At 35.6% G+C, this 12,342-nt stretch overlaps 1 protein-coding gene across 1 annotated transcript; it reads right to left on the bottom strand.

Annotated features, from left to right (window-relative positions):
• Window positions 1–8: 8 nt before the first annotated feature.
• LOC136062144 (multiple C2 domain and transmembrane region protein 6) lies at window positions 9–3,824 on the bottom strand. The gene has a single exon (XM_065760877.1). The coding sequence runs from the start codon at window positions 3,356–3,358 to the stop codon at window positions 236–238; it is 3,123 nt and encodes a 1,040-aa protein (XP_065616949.1). The 5' UTR covers window positions 3,359–3,824; the 3' UTR covers window positions 9–235.
• Window positions 3,825–12,342: the final 8,518 nt, after the last annotated feature.

Consider the following 12,342-nt stretch of genomic DNA (forward strand, 5'->3'; position numbering starts at 1 on the left):
CCCCCAGGTTACAAGAAAGAATGATTGTTTCCATAGATAAGATTGATGAAAGCTAAAATGCATATATCCAGGAAAAATTGAACTACTATTTTGGGCGAGGATAGTAGGGCAAAAGCAACATTGCTGCATATCCTTCTGTCTTATGCTGCTACGAATTTGATGGTTTAATTTACTGAACCATCTTTTGTTCACGAGAATTAAGTAAATGAATAATAAACTGATAATAGCCTTCATCTCAAAGTAGCATATCTGACTTGGACGGTAACCTCTTGAAGAAATTGACGGGTACGGAAGGCATCTTGCTTCTGAATCGAGGATGTCGAAGGAAGTACAGCCCAACCAGCACTGCAACTACTTGGAAAGGAGTGACATATATGAACACAGCCCAGATCAATGAGAAGATGATGAAGATTGCCGTAGCTCTTGAATCTCTCCAGCTTAATAAAGCTAGAGCCCTTTCCCCTTGTGATGCTAAATCTCCAACCACAGATTGCACCTTACTTGCCACACTCCGCAACCTATCATACCTCGCCCTTACAATATCTGGATGTCTAGAAGTTGGGAATGTGTCAAATTCCTCATCCAATTCATCTGGGGGTATAAACTCTGCTTGTGATAGTCGTGCATCCATGTGAGGTGGCTGCTTTGGCCTGAACCGATAGTTCCATATTCCGATCACAAATAGGTAGAGGAAAATCGTAGGCAGGATCAATTCTGGGTAGCAAACCAATATCAAAAACAAGACGTGCACTAAACATGTTGTAATCGGGTTTCTCCAGTAACATATTTCGTTGATCCACTTACAAACCGCTGTAACCCCTGAAAGCAGAGACATGATGCGAAAAAAATTGGCTTTGCTTCTCCTGAGACTCCACAAGTGAATATCTACATCAAGCATGTACTCAACAATTTCACGCCGGAGGGGTGGCTCTGATCTAGCTAGCCTTGCTGCCACAATCTGCATTGCGTGGTGGCGAAGCCAATCCTTGTGCCTAAAAGATATGGGTTGAATATAATGAATTTTTGGAAGCAAAGGCTTTCCATATTGTGTCACCATGTTAGCCCAAGCAGTACAAGTGAACCTCAATGCCAAATGAAGCTCACCATGTTTCTTCAAACCAGATGGATGGAGAACCAACAATGGATAAAAATGGGTATAAACCCGATTAGTTTCTAAAGTTGATAGTCGAATTCTTACCTTCCCAATCCTCTGATCTCTTGTGTCTTCTTTGCTTCCATTAACATGGCAATTATCGAAAACACCGACAGTGATTACAGTACATGGATCATGAACATCCCAAGTATACTGCTCATTCCAGCGAGGAGCCAGTGTGTTAAGCAGCGTTCTAGTCCGAATCCATTTGTTGCCATACTTGGCCACACAGTATGCATCTGTAGTCCCACCATCCTTTTCCTTCATTGGAAGCAAATTCATTGCACTTAGAATCCCAAGTTCAAGAAACCCTATGCTTGGTTGTCTCAAGTGTTTGGAGGAGGGCTGTAGATCACTGCTGAAATGCGTGGACTCATCAAGAACATGATAACCTGAGTCCACATAGATTCTAAGGAGGATCTTGCTTGTAAACTTGTCTTTCTGCTTGTCGGAGTCTACTTCAAGATGCCTGTGCAGATTATGCCAGCGGGGTTCGGGTGCTTTGCGGTGGTCATGTCTGTGCATAACATCTCTTACTGATACGACCAACCGGCCTAAAACCTCAGGTCCTACCTTGTCCTCCACAGTAATAATTATGAGGTCTTCAAGAGGCTCCGATACCACAAACATGAAGTCTTCATTCCATTCAGGGTTCATTCGACTATGGCTAGCACTCCGAGTAACTCTCAGCTGATTCCCAAGCACTACCCTCACATGTGTCTCTTGAGCTCGGCCTTTTTCGGAGGGAATAAGATCCTGAGCTGCAATTACATCAACTTTAAGGTAGTATAGTTTGGGGGAGAAATAAACCTTGGATCGTGTATTGGACATGTTCAAATGGCTTATGTTGTGAGCATCAGAATGCCATGCATCGGGAAAGGCCTCATCAGCCTGTGTTCCTACCCAAACCGCAAGCATAATTTCTCCTGAATTGTACCTGACCCCTTTCTTGTCCTCCAATTTGTACCACTGAGGAGCCAAAGGACTATCTGGTGGCAGCCGAAGAGGAATTTCAGAAAGATCAAAACTAACTCTCCCAACAAAATCATCTTTCACTAAATCCTTATCCATCAAAATCACTTCCAGGACACTGGCTTGCACCATCTCTCTTGAGAAAGCAAAAACTTGGTTCCACACCGGGTTTTGGTTCTTCGTCAATGGTTTCGTTTGCCCTTTGTAGTTCCCAAGCTTCACTTCCACATAAGGATCAAGGCTTCCTGTAACATCCATGACAGGAAGATCTCTGGCCTTAACCACATTCACATACAAGTAATACATCTGCTCCACTAGATCATAAGTACTCGATGTCTTGTCTCCTCTGCGCCGAAGACGTGCTGCCAAGGGAGGTCTAGTTTCCACCAATGCAAATTCCGGGTTCGCCTTTGGTACCTGCATGTGCATCATACTAGCCGGCCCTGCTCGTGCAAAATCGGCCCTGGTCTCGGCCACAGCCGCTGCCTTTTCCTTTTCCTTTTCCTTGGTAAAATTGTTACTCTCGAACCCCCCGAATCCACCAATATTGTTTTTCTCGAACCCCCCGAATCCACCAATATTGCTTTTCTCGAACCCCCCGAATCCACCGCCAGAGATCACTGAAGGTTGTGTAGCTGGATGGTGATGGTGTTCATGTGTCCCGGCTCCTAGAGTGTGAAAAGTTCTCACTTCTTTTTCCTTTTTCTTCTTCTTCATTCCCTCTTCTTCTTCTTTTAGTACTTCTTCAGGCTTGTAATTAGTATTTATCTCTTGCAATGGTACTGTGTTTGATTCTTCAGCACCACCATCTTGTGGTGGAGGAGCATAAGACGCAGAGGAGTCATGAACTGCGTAAACTCTGAGAGCTATATCGCCTTTAATATGAGAAAAGAGGCCACGTTTATCAAGCGGGTAGCGCTGGATAATGGCTTCAGATTCTTGAAAAGGTATGGAGGAACCATGGAGTCTGACACGACCGAGGAAGTTCTTGTGGTGGCCGCCTTTTCGGTCATTGTACACGATCACATCAATGGTCTTGTTGTGAAGGTCTCTGGGGTTGTTGACATTGAACACTAGCTTCTCATTCCATTGGGGGTTGAGGTCTTTATGCTTGGTTTGTGTCTTTTGTTTCTGCCCATCGAAATCTACTTCTACAAAGGGACTGGCAGAGCCTTGGTCATCTTTTGGCATCAAGTCACTTGCATCTTGAATCTCTACAACCAGTCTGGCCATTGTGGTTGTAGCTAGTTGGGGAGCTTCACTGTGGAGCGTGGACAGTGTTTTTGTGATGAAAAGAAAGGTGGGTGGTGAAAGAGTAAGAGTGAAGAAGAAGACAGGAAAGGTGGGGAAAAGAAAAGAGAGATAGATAGGGGGAGAGAAGACAGAAGAGTAGGAGGTGGTGAAGATGAGTTGTGAGTTGTGACTATGAGATGGTCATTTGGATTATGAGGACAGAAACATATGCTGGACACACATGGCGTGTAATGTTTGGTGGTGTGAAGTGGCCCCCCGAGTCATATGGCTTTGATAGGAAGAGATTCTCGGTGGGTACATTTGTGTTTTATCTGTGTGTGTGTGTGAGAGAGAGAGAGAGAGAGAGAGAGAGTAGTTTGGGTGCAATTTCATTGTAATTATAAAGTGGGGTTTGACAGTGATAATCTTTCAATTAGGTAGGGGAGAAGTATGTTGTTGAAGTATTAATACTTGGGTGTTAAAAGTGACCACTACATTGAAGAAACTCATTTAAGTTTTTTCCAAAAGCAATCTCTACATTCATTAGAGGATCTCTCCCTTTCAAGGAATTGGGCGGATCCACAACCATTACTTTTACTACAGTCATGGCTGTCTATTCTTTTCTTTGGGCTAAAAGGTCAACAGTTTCATAATCTCCCTTATGCCCAACAGAGAAATGAATTTGTCTTTTAGTAAAACTAGGGGGTTGGCTAACTTGTTAGCCGACCACAAAAGGTGGTTTTAAGTAAATATCCCAACTTATTTATTTACAGTCATATTATATCTTACCTTTAAGCAAATAAATTTACAGCAAATAAAGGTACAAACATGCACCGAATTCTCTTACCTTTTCTTGCAAAGAAAATATAAAGAAAAGAATGAAAATCTTTGTTTTGTTTCAAGATTATTCAACCTAGCTGAGTTGCTTATTCCTTAGCTTTCATCAGGGGGATCAAATTTCTGAGTTTTCTTTTTCACACTTCGGCAAGCCCAAATATTTGAACAATGGATGTTGTTTTCTCACTTGCAACATGACATAAAAACAAAGTTGCTCTAGCGAGTTTGATTTTTCTGAAAGTTCGTGTACAATTGCCTGACTTGAAGGACCAATAGAAATGCTCATGAGGTGCATTTGAGGACATTAAAGATAAGGAAATATTACTTGATTGAATCTGCCAGCAATCAGCTTGTAAATAAATAAATAAAAAACTCTTCCTTTTTGGCAAAAGACAAGGGAGAAAATGTTTCCTTCCTTTACCATTGTAAAAGGGTTGGCTAACTTCCAGTGCATGCCTTAAAAAATGGCCACATAATAGTTTGGTAATATAAACTGCAAATGAGTATTGGATGGATAGAAGCTTTACCCATGGTAGAGGGACAAATAGTTATGTTATCACGTTTTAGAAACTGTATGGCCTTTAAATTCATGGTAGAGTTAGGAGGTAGGACTCGAAAAAATGACAAGAAACATTGCAAATTGGGAAGTAAACATTGCGTTAAAGACAAGTAGTATTTACTTTTTCTCTCTTAAAGTAAAATCTCTTTGAACTAAGCTCTTCTGTTATGCATGAAGAAAGTACCTTTTTTTCCCTCAAGTAAATTTTGAGAAAGAGATAAGAGGATAAAAGTAAAATCAGTGAACAATCTAAATCTATTATTAAAAAAAAAAATTGATAATAATAATAATAAAAGAAAAAAGAAGGTCGATGAGATGAGAGGAGCTTAGCATGTAAGAAACACCCTCCTTTTCTTTCTCTCCTTTTCACTTTGTATTTTTGTTTGTTTATCTCCATTATTTGAAAGACATCTTTCGAAGATATGCCCAAGGGTCCCCCTAACTTTTTCAAAGTTGCCCATCTTGGCTGTGGAAGAACAATCTTACAAGAGTTTTAAGAGACCCAGTTTATTAGAAAGCTGTGGTGTTGCATCCCAATTGGCTTTACAAAATGCACTACATGATCATTTAAAAGTTTTATCATCAATTTGAACCAGCAAGCATCATTATTAGATGTACTCATCCATTATATTTTGACCATGTTGGATGATCTACATAATGAGAAAATAACAATCACAAAAGACGGGAAAATTATACAATTAGTTGATATCCATCCTTTCTCACTATCAATCATGTCTCATCTCATGAATAGCACCAATGGATAGGAATGAATCATGAACCTAAACTTCTAATTGAAATATTATATTTATAAGTGTTAAATGTCTTTGTTAACAATTACTTAGAGTTAATCATATCTATCTTTTTTTTTTTTTTTTGAGAAAGTTAATCATATCTATCTATTTTGCATTTTTCAAAAGTTAATAATAAAAGTAACTCTAGTAGACAAAACTTTTTTTGCATATAGTTGCTTTATGCGACTATTACATTATTGATGATGCAATGTTGAATCTTCGGATCTTTTGGGGGTGCAGTACAGTGGTGGGGGCAAAAGGGTATTTTGGTAAATTGCAAATGTATGGTCCAGAAATTAGTCCGCGAATATGCGGTGGGTCAAGGAAAGTCTGCGTCAGATGGCACATTGTGGAGATCGGTTGTTTTCAAATTTCAATACTTTTGTGATTAGGTTTTTACCCATTGGAATATTGGAGGAGGATGATATTTATAGATGCTTACAAATTAAGTGTTGCTGTTTTCTTTTCTCTTCTCTTCCCTTCTATTTCCTTTATCCATCTAAATTTGTATTATTGATTTATTAGTTTTTTTTTTTTTTTATCCAATTGAGTTCGAAAGTAAAGTAGACACTCTTGAGTGGGTTATTTGAGCACCTTTCATGTGAGGAGTCAAATTTTCTCCTATTATAATTCAATCCCTTTTATGGATTGGTTATTAGTGTGCGTTTGAATGAGTGGAATGATAAATTTTGGTTTTTTATTCAATTTATTTAGTTTGTACAATTTTTTAAAGTTTTATCTTTTTTAAAAAAAAAGCATAATTGTTTAATTTAATATTTATGTCCATAAACCAATAAATACAAGTTTTTTTTTTTTTTTTTAAGTTTATATATATACTACTACTAATTACAGGATTCTTCTGTTGGGGTTTCACCATTTTTGTACTAAAATATTCTCACATAAATCCTAAAACTATTTAAAATACTCCTATCTTTTAGTTGCATAATTTAAAATGAAAAAACACAAATTGGTTTAAAAAGTAATATACTATTTTAAAAAACTAAAAAAGTTAAGTTTTTAAGTTTTTTCTTCTCTTCTCCTTTCTAAATTGCCACTTTTTTTTTTTTTTTCAAATTCAAATTTTCAAACCTAACTCACACACAAATAGCTAATTGGGAAAAAAAAAATTCCTATATGTTATCTATTTGAATTCTACTCATACCTATCCCAATCCATTCAATTATCACAATTCTTATCCCAATCCATACAATTATCATAACAATTAAATAAATCTATACCTATATATATCTAAAAGTTAAAGCGTAGCATTTATTATTGCTACGCTCCAGTTGAACCATATCAGCGTCCGCGGCATTATCTTTTTTCTTTTCAATTTTCCTATAATTGTTTTTAACATTTTTTTAAAAATATTTACAGTTCTCCAACCTTTCTCTCCCTCTTATCTTTTCATCTTCCCATTACTTCTCCAATCTTTCTTCCTCCCTTACCTTTTTCATCTCCCCACTACTCTCTACATTAATTTCATTCTTCTTATTTCCCTTCATCTGCCTTTATTTTTGTCTCTTCTTATTCACACCCTATTACTATAAATTTGTCATTATCTCTTCTATTCTATGCATAGTTTTCCTTCACAAAAAAAGGTTCTCTCTCTCTCTCTCTCTCTCTCTCTCTCTCTCTCTCTCAATTTTTTGGTGGATTTTTTATTTTTCTTGTATCTCTGTTTTAGGTTGATAATTTTTTTATATTCTTTAAAACTCTACTTTAGGTTAATGCGATTTAGGTTTTTTTTTTTTTTTTTTTTTTTATCCATTCTCCATTCTCAGATTTATGAGGTGTCCTCGGACTAGGCTCCCGGCCCAATACATTCTACAAGGCCTAATACCCCTACAGGATTCAATATGAGTTACAAAGACATAATGCAACAAAACCTTGAACTTAATTTATTCTATCCTGAAACTTTTTGTTAGAGGTATTACTCATAACAAATTGAACTAGTACATATTACTCATAACCTTGAACTAGCCTCTTCAAAACTAGTACATATTTTCTATCTTTTTACTCAAAAAAAAAAAAAAAAAAACCACTACATATGTTTTATATTAGTTCATTATTTTATTTTTATTTTAAACCATATGACCAGAACCAAGATTAAACACCTAAACTATCCACATATATAGGTTTCAGAAAAAATTTAAGATCACATAAAATGATATAGTTTGTACCACAAGCTACTTGTAAACGGTGGAGAAAAAATAGTAGTTTAATGTAAAAATGGTGGACAATCAATTAGACTTTAATACATAAATGTAAAATAATTGCTATAAAATTATAACAATTTATAGGTACTAGAACTATATGACCAGGCAATCTTATAGGTTTTAGTCTATATAATTATAAACGAGCTTGCTTGATCCTACCTCACATTTCTCTTACAGTAGCATTTATTGCGCGTGCCTCATTAACTATTAATCACGTGAAATGCAATTGCACCTATTCTTGCTGCCTACAACCTATACAACCTGAACCTCCTCTAACCCAGCCGACCTCCCTAAAAGATAATCTACCTATCAACTAATTTGGGGGTAACAAGCTTACCACTTCCCTATCTTATAAATAACGCATCACCCCCCACACGGAAGGTTGCAAACTCAAACTCTTTTACGTTTACTCAGCAATTTATTTACTTATAGAAATTACCCATATTAACTTAACCTTCTTGGCCTACCTTATTGATTGGTCTAGAATGAACCACCAAGCTACTTCCTTTTCTTAGTAGGATATAGGAATAGTCAGGGGCATAGTTAGAAATTTTGATTTGTGAGGCCGAATTAGATATTTACACATACATACATTTACACAAATTGTCTACTTTGCCATCAATATATACCCCCAAAAAAAAAAAAGTCCATTTATGTTTTAATTGTAATTTTTTTATACTCTCATTTTTGGAGTATTTTTCCCCGTAACATTAAGAGGTTGTTTGACACCACTTTTTCATCACTCATAACTCATCATTCATCACTCATCACTCTAAAATACCATGTTTGTTTGGCACCATCACTCATTTCTCATCATTCAATATTTTTCACACTATTTGTGGGCCCTATTTCTGTCACCCACTGCAGCTTTTTTTTTTTTTTCCACTCGGTTCGGTGAGTTTCCATTGAAAAAAAAAAAAAAAAAAAAGAAAGAAGAAAGAAAGAAAGAAGGAAGAATAGGGACGGTGAACCCAGGTGAAAAAAAGGAAGACAGAAGGACGGTGAACCCAGTGAAAGAAGAAGAAGAAGAAAAAAAAAAAAACCAGGAGGAGTGGAGAAGACANATAATTTTTGTTCCCTTTGATTGTTAAATTTTATCCTATTGTGCTATAAAGAATTAAATATAGCATATAAAAATATAATATTATTCTATTACATAGCATGATTTGGATAATTTGGTATTTTTATTTTTTTTTTTGGGTTCTCTTTTTACTGTTAAATTTTATCCTATTGTTTTATAAAGAATTAAATATAGCATATAAAAATATAATATTATTCTATTACATAGCATGATTTAGATAATTTGGTATTTATTGTAATTTGGATTTATTCTATTACAATCATGATTTTTTATGGTGCTAATTTAGATGTTAAATTATGAGACTATACTAATTTTTGTTTATTTTTTAATCCTTTGTGGTGGACAAAGTATTCTTAATAGTTGTATTAAAAGTACTCTATAGTCCATTTATTTAGAGACAAAGCAAAGATTAGCCAAACGAAAATAATCAGATGGGTGACAAATTTTAGCTTTTGCAATTTTACTTTTATTGTATTTATTATTTTATAACAATGCATATATAGAAATTTAATTCTTAGATTTTGCTAATAAATGTTTATTTGATAATATGTTTTGGGTGGATGAAATAACAATTTCTACAAAGAAAATAACCTTAATAGATTATCAACAACAATTTTTTTTTTCCTAATTGGTCCAATTAATCATTGTTAAGTGTATTAATTTTCTTAGTTACATTTTTCGGTGTCTTGGATTGTAGGCAGAAAAAATTAGGTTTGATAAATTTTGTTTAAAACTTAAAAAATAATTTCCAAATTTTATTTAATGATTCACATAATGTTATAAATAACTTTTGTAGGGTCTATTTTTGTAGCTCAAGCCCAAAGGTTTGGATTATGAGCTCACTCAACCCAAAACAATGAATTTGTAGAGAATGGGTGAAAGAGCTAGGCTGATTGTGAATTAAACAATAGTTAACTATGATGTTCAAAAAGGAACTGATATAAAAACAAACACACTCCAAGGCTTTTCAATTTGATGTCTGAAGAGGAATCTTATTGAATGAAAAATCAATACAACTCTTCAAAAAAAACTCCTCCTTTGTCTTCTAGAGGCTTTTTCTTTATATAACATCCTTCCTCACCATCTTCATCGTCCACTTATTTCTTCATCTAAATGGCCACTTGAGTATGTGTCACGTCAGATCTCATCTTTAGCTTTCTGTGAGTGGTAGTAGCTGGGATGACACTGTTCAGGGTCTTCTCCACATTAATGCGGCCAGAAAAGCAGATGCAGTGCATTTAATGTGATGGTGGCAGCAGCTTTTCCTTTTAGATATTTCTCCATTCTTCTTATCTCCAGACATGCCCAAAACTTATCTAGATCGTTGAAGTCATTAGTAAGATCATTCGAATCCTCCAGATATTTGCTTGACCAAGAATCTTTACATCCGAGGAGAATGATCTCTTCGGACCACTGGTGCTCTCTTCGGACTGACACACATCACTTCCAGGTATCTTTCTTTCATGCGGACTCCCTCTCCACCACTTTCGCCTCTTCAGACACACAGTAACCTTTAAATAGGGCCTTGGCCCAATACATAAGTTTGAGTTTCCACCCCCCACAACTTTTATTACAAAATGAATATTTTCGTTAACTTTCCTTTTGAATTTCTGAGAAAAATTATACTGTTTCATTTTGGTATGACAAAATTTATATTTATGATTTATGATTGTTCTTATAATAAATAAAAATATGATTATGAAATACATTATTCTTTATTAAATTAGTTTAAATTGTAAAAAAAAAATTAATAAAACCACCATAAAAATGATCATCACGTGCAATGCGCGGGTTCGTGGTAGTTTAACTATAAAAACAAAAACTTAAAATCCCCAACTGTCCACTACTTTTTAAAAATTTTATTTTTAAATACTCATTCTTATCCCAATTCATACAATTAAATTTAACTTCTCAATCTTCTTTCTCAAAAATAATAATAATAATAATAATTTCAATCTGACTTACCCCTAATTTTGAACTTCCCACTAACGCTCCATTTGTTTTGAAGTAAAATATTTTTAATAAGATATTTTCATTATACCATGTTTGGTTGCCAACTTGAAAATACAATGGAAATCATTTTCAATGTTTGTTTCATGGTAAAATGAAAAAATTTTCATAGTGCTCAACCCGCCAAATGCAAGCACAATTGCACAAACCACCATCACCCACCACTCGAAACTCCACGTAGGGAAGAGAAGCCAGCCACCAAAATACCACCAACCATTCAAAATATTGCCACCAACCACTCAAAAAACAACCAATAGCAACCAACAATCCAGATCAAAGAGCCAAAAAGACCTACATAAACCCAGATCGAAAACCAAGACAAAAACAAAAACAAAAAATAACAAAGAACCAAATCTGAAAATCTAACAAACCAAGGGAGGCAAGGTCGAAGTATCCACCAAAACCCAAGACCACCGCTCGTCAATCAGACCCAATGGATGGTGTGAGAGAACTAGCCTCTTCACATGCACAAAAGTGTGTGCACCTAGGAGCATGATGAAATTTATGCATTTATGGGTGTATCATTTGTTGGTGGTGAATGAAAAATTATGACACAAAACTTAAACTTAGGGGAGTAATAAAATTTATGTGTTTGTGAGTGAAATAAATTTTTTGTGCTACATCTAATCACTCCCCTAGGAATTTTGGTGATTGGAAAATGCAACCATTCTGAATCAATATACAGGAAAAGTTTTGTCATTTAGAAGAAGAAAAAAATTAGAAGAGTCTTTAAGCACAAGAAACGTGCATGCGAAGAGGCTAATGTGTGTATATATAATATTATAAAAATTTTGGATTTGCAAGGTCCCTTTTTGAGTTCCTAGCCCAAAGGATGGATGAACTTAGGCCCAAAAAACTCAATACAATGAATTTGTAGAGAGTGGGTTGGAAAATTAGGTTTTAATGAGTTGAACAACAAGTATAGTGGATTCAGTTGACAAGAAAATGAAGATAGATTGGTTTAATTTAAAGAAAATCATCCTCAGCACAATCCGAGGAGATTAGTTCTTATAATATATTTCTCTTAAGTTTGATTACAAATTTAGTTCTTGATTGCTACAATGTTTTTCTCTTAATTTCTCGATCCCCTTCTCTCAGGGTATCTCTTCTATTTTATACTATCTTCCCCTTTCATCTCCACCTTCCACGTGCATATCAGATTATTGGTGTTAATCTTTGCCCCATCAGCCCCTTCCTAAAGTCTTTGGGTAGTAGCTGTAAGGCTAAAAGTTACTGTTCAGGTATCACTTCCTCATTAATGCGTTCAGAGAGTTAGCTGCAGAATATTTAATGTGGTGGTAGCAGCTTTCCCTGTAGATATTTCATGGCCTTCCTCTGTTTTGTTCCTTCTTGATACTTATCCTCATCAGTGGAATTGTTCGGAACGTTCCTCTTGATGTCAGATCACATCTTCTGACCTCGGCTTTTTGCCTAGCTGAGGAAGCATTCATCCTCAGATCACTTCCCTGGAGCATAACACCTAAATC

The sequence above is a fragment of the Quercus suber genome, unplaced genomic scaffold (genome assembly GCF_002906115.3).
Source record: "Quercus suber isolate HL8 unplaced genomic scaffold, Cork oak 2.0 scaffold_385, whole genome shotgun sequence".
NCBI classification, from domain to species: domain Eukaryota; kingdom Viridiplantae; phylum Streptophyta; class Magnoliopsida; order Fagales; family Fagaceae; genus Quercus; species Quercus suber.

Excerpts from the sequence above, each read along its gene's own strand:
- LOC136062144 (XM_065760877.1), bottom strand. The coding sequence starts at position 3,358 with ATGGCCAGACTGGTTGTAGAGATTCAAGATGCAAGTGACTTGATGCCA.